Below are 3,428 nucleotides of genomic sequence, written 5' to 3' on the forward strand. Positions count from 1 at the left end.
CTTAAACTCTGACTCGGTTTTGATGCATTCTTACCAGATACAAATGTTGATTAGGGACAGCTATATACTTTCTATTTTTTTGTCATTTTATAGTTTATACAACTTTGGCATTTTGTATAAACATTTTATTTTTTATATATACACATTGACAATGGAAACATTTAAGTTTCATTAATATGTTTGTCAATTCTCATGTGAAATCTCAATTCAAGTCTACTGTTATGTATTAAGATTCTATAATGTGTATGATGAATGCTTTGTCAATGTTATCATAAGAATATTTAAAAATTTCTTATATTTTTTAAATTTCTTTTCTTTTAATAGTCATCCCTTGCTATCCTCTAAAAACTGGCAAAAAAAAACCCATACCAGAAACGCATCGCCATCCCCTGTTGTCCCCATCCCAAAAGCTTGGGGGAGCAAAGGTCATCTTGCACATCTTGTGCCATTAAAAAGATAAACAACTGAAAAATGGGTATGGACACAACCCTACCAGATCATTAGCAAGCCTAGGTAGTCTATTCCTATAGATTTCAAGACCAATATTTTGTTGTGGTTGACAAGTTCTTGAAGATGGCAGTTCTGACAAAAAAGCAATCTCTACAAAAGATGATACCAAGATTTTATTTTGAATACATGTCAGTCCATTTCAGCCTACCACAAACCATTGTGTCTTAGACAGAGATGGTAGGTTTTTTTGGCCATTTTTGGTCTTCATTGTGGTCTTAAAACGAACAAAAACTGATAAGGTCTACAACATTCCATCCTTACATAAGTAGGCACAGAGAGATTTTCAACCATATGATTATGCACATTTTTTAGATTTATCACTCAAAGCATCCCCACGCATGAGATGAGGACTTGTTCTACATCCAACATAACTACAATTGTGTTTTTCAAAGCTCCACAAGACAGAATGAGGAAATCATTCCAGGTATGCCTCGGGTTCCAGCCATTGGAAGCCCTTAATGTAACACTTCTTATTGGGTTAGATGAGGCATCACCCCATGCAAAAAAGGAAATGGCTAAGGCAACCAGATTTGTAGATAGGAACCAGTGCATTCAATGATAAGGTCACGAGATCTTAGTGCAAATCAGTGAAAATACATGTAACAACATGATCAACATTGTGTTTCTCATATGTTTCAAGTGGGAGACAAGGTATGATTACACATTCAAAAAGAGGGACTCCAAGCTCAATCATGAAACACGGGCCTTTATGGTATGTACCATACAGCATTTCCAAGTAGGTGGGTGATCATGAATGCATTTGTGATCAGCTTGCCTACATTGAGGGTTCAATGCATAAATGTTTTGGCCATACTTTCCATCGCCATTGAGCAAATTAGATTTTGCTGAACAGTTGTTAAGGATATAATTTAACACTAACACCACCACTCTTGTTCCTATTGCTCATAGCACATTGATCAGAAAGATGAAGATCGGCAGATTCAGCTCATGGCAAAATTAGAAAACACGGTGCCCATTCCTTCTGAAGTAGAGACAAATAATATAGAAAAAAATTATAAAACTTCCTACAAATCTTTATTTAATAATTTTTTTTTTGTATTTTTGGTGACCTCCAAAGCGGAATTTTCCAATTCTCCATTTGGAGATTGCTTATGCCACACTTCAAGACAAATCAACTTTGCAACGAATATATAAACTTTGAATTTCAAGCACCGAGCTAGAAGTAATGACCCCAACAAGTAGGGATACAATACCTTCATAGCTCCAACAACATTTTCAATTATCTAATAAATTTTCCTCATTCAAACATCCATTTCAACTTGCAAGAAAGATACAGACACCACCAAGTGTACTGACATTTCTATTCTCACCAAAACACCTTAGTTTAGCAATTTTAGTAAGTTTCTATTTTTATAATCAGAAGCTATATAATAACCAGTGTCAAACTATCCCCACTTCTATGATCCCTCTGTTCAAACTTTCTGACAGCATTGGAAAAGCCATTACAAATACAATTTCTCTGTAGAGGCTGTGATACTCCGAACTGGCTATGCAGCCATATATTTAGAAACTTATATAAGGGGCACATCTCCCAATACACATTTTTCCCCTTATATAAGTTTCTAAATAAATGACTGGATAGCCGTTTCCGTGATACTCGGTGTACAATAAGTTTAGATGGCTGGGATCAAGTTTGCCTCTCAAAGCGTAAAGGTGGTTTAGGGTATCAGCACTTGGAAAAATAGTCCAAAGAAAGATTTTTTTTAGACTAGTGTGAACCCAAGAAAAATAGTTCTTAAAAAAAGTTAATCACAATAAACTTTGTTTGTTAAATGATTCAGATTTTAGTTTGCAAACGATCGCTCTTACTTTGTATTTCATTGTCGCCAAAAAATTAAAAAACTAGTTGAAGATGACAGCCAATGTTATCCTGCACTTTCCATTGTCTAACAGATTTTGACCACATGGCAGCGCATTGGTTGATGGGAATGCTACAGAAAACAGCGGCCTTTAAACATATCTGCCTAGCAATAATAAAATTACCAGCCAAATACTGAAATGGGTTACTTAATTGTGAATGACAGCATAAAACGAACTGTTTGGAAATTAAATCCCAAAATAATTGTTGTCAAAGTGGAATGAAAATGCAGCCTTATTTGAGTTCCGCAATAATATGATTTGGCGATAGGAGAAAGTGTGGGTAGTTACTCAGCATTAGCGAGGGGAAGCTCTTGTTCCTTGTCCTGTTGTTGTTGTTGAAGGCGCTCGAGAGCCTTTTTGTGAGCCCAGGTTTCAATTGTGGTATCAGGCTTGGCATTGAGACCGACACCGAGGATGAGAACGGCGAGGACTCCAGTGATGTAGTAGGGCGCCTCCCAATCCTCCCACTTGCGCTTCTGTCCCGGCGGAAGAGGAGTGCGGTTGAACAGATACCCGGGGGCTCTCTCCTGGTCACCTGGACCCCATCGCCCTCCTGCTCCCCCTCCCCCTCGCAACATTTTCACCGTCGACCTCGCCCTCGCCCTCACCATTCCCATGCATACACCCATCGCACCCATTTTTAGCTTTACCTCCTGCCCTGCGCTGCCCTCCTCTTCTTTGCTGATCGCTCCGCTCCAGATGGAAACCAAATTCCAGCCCTTTTCTTTCAAACTCATTTATTTTCTAGTTGGGAAAATCGCATGCCGACGCCATTTTCCATTTTTATTTTTTTTGTGCCAGTTGCATTAGAGTCAGTGGCATATTCTTTGCATAAAAATTATATATAAAAATAAAAATTAATATATAGTTAATATGTATTAAAATAAATAAACATATAAATCTCATCTTTCATTAATAGAGTTACATGAGCTAATTTTTCGTCCAACTTTCAAATGGGTATAAAATGGACTATTGTAAGTAAATTGGTGTAAACTAAATCTTAATTAGTGTTTCAAGGGGAAATAGTGGCAATTGAT

At 37.2% G+C, this 3,428-nt stretch overlaps 1 protein-coding gene across 1 annotated transcript; it reads right to left on the reverse strand.

Annotated features, from left to right (window-relative positions):
* Positions 1–2,384: 2,384 nt before the first annotated feature.
* On the reverse strand, positions 2,385–3,187 carry LOC131074661 (uncharacterized). The gene has a single exon (XM_058011326.2). It carries the CDS (start codon positions 3,126–3,128, stop codon positions 2,676–2,678), a length of 453 nt encoding a protein of 150 aa, XP_057867309.1. The 5' UTR covers positions 3,129–3,187; the 3' UTR covers positions 2,385–2,675.
* Positions 3,188–3,428: the final 241 nt, after the last annotated feature.

Source organism: Cryptomeria japonica, chromosome 4 (assembly GCF_030272615.1).
Source record: "Cryptomeria japonica chromosome 4, Sugi_1.0, whole genome shotgun sequence".
NCBI lineage: Eukaryota > Viridiplantae > Streptophyta > Pinopsida > Cupressales > Cupressaceae > Cryptomeria > Cryptomeria japonica.

Excerpts from the sequence above, each read along its gene's own strand:
- LOC131074661 (XM_058011326.2), bottom strand. The coding sequence starts at position 3,128 with ATGAGTTTGAAAGAAAAGGGCTGGAATTTGGTTTCCATCTGGAGCGGA.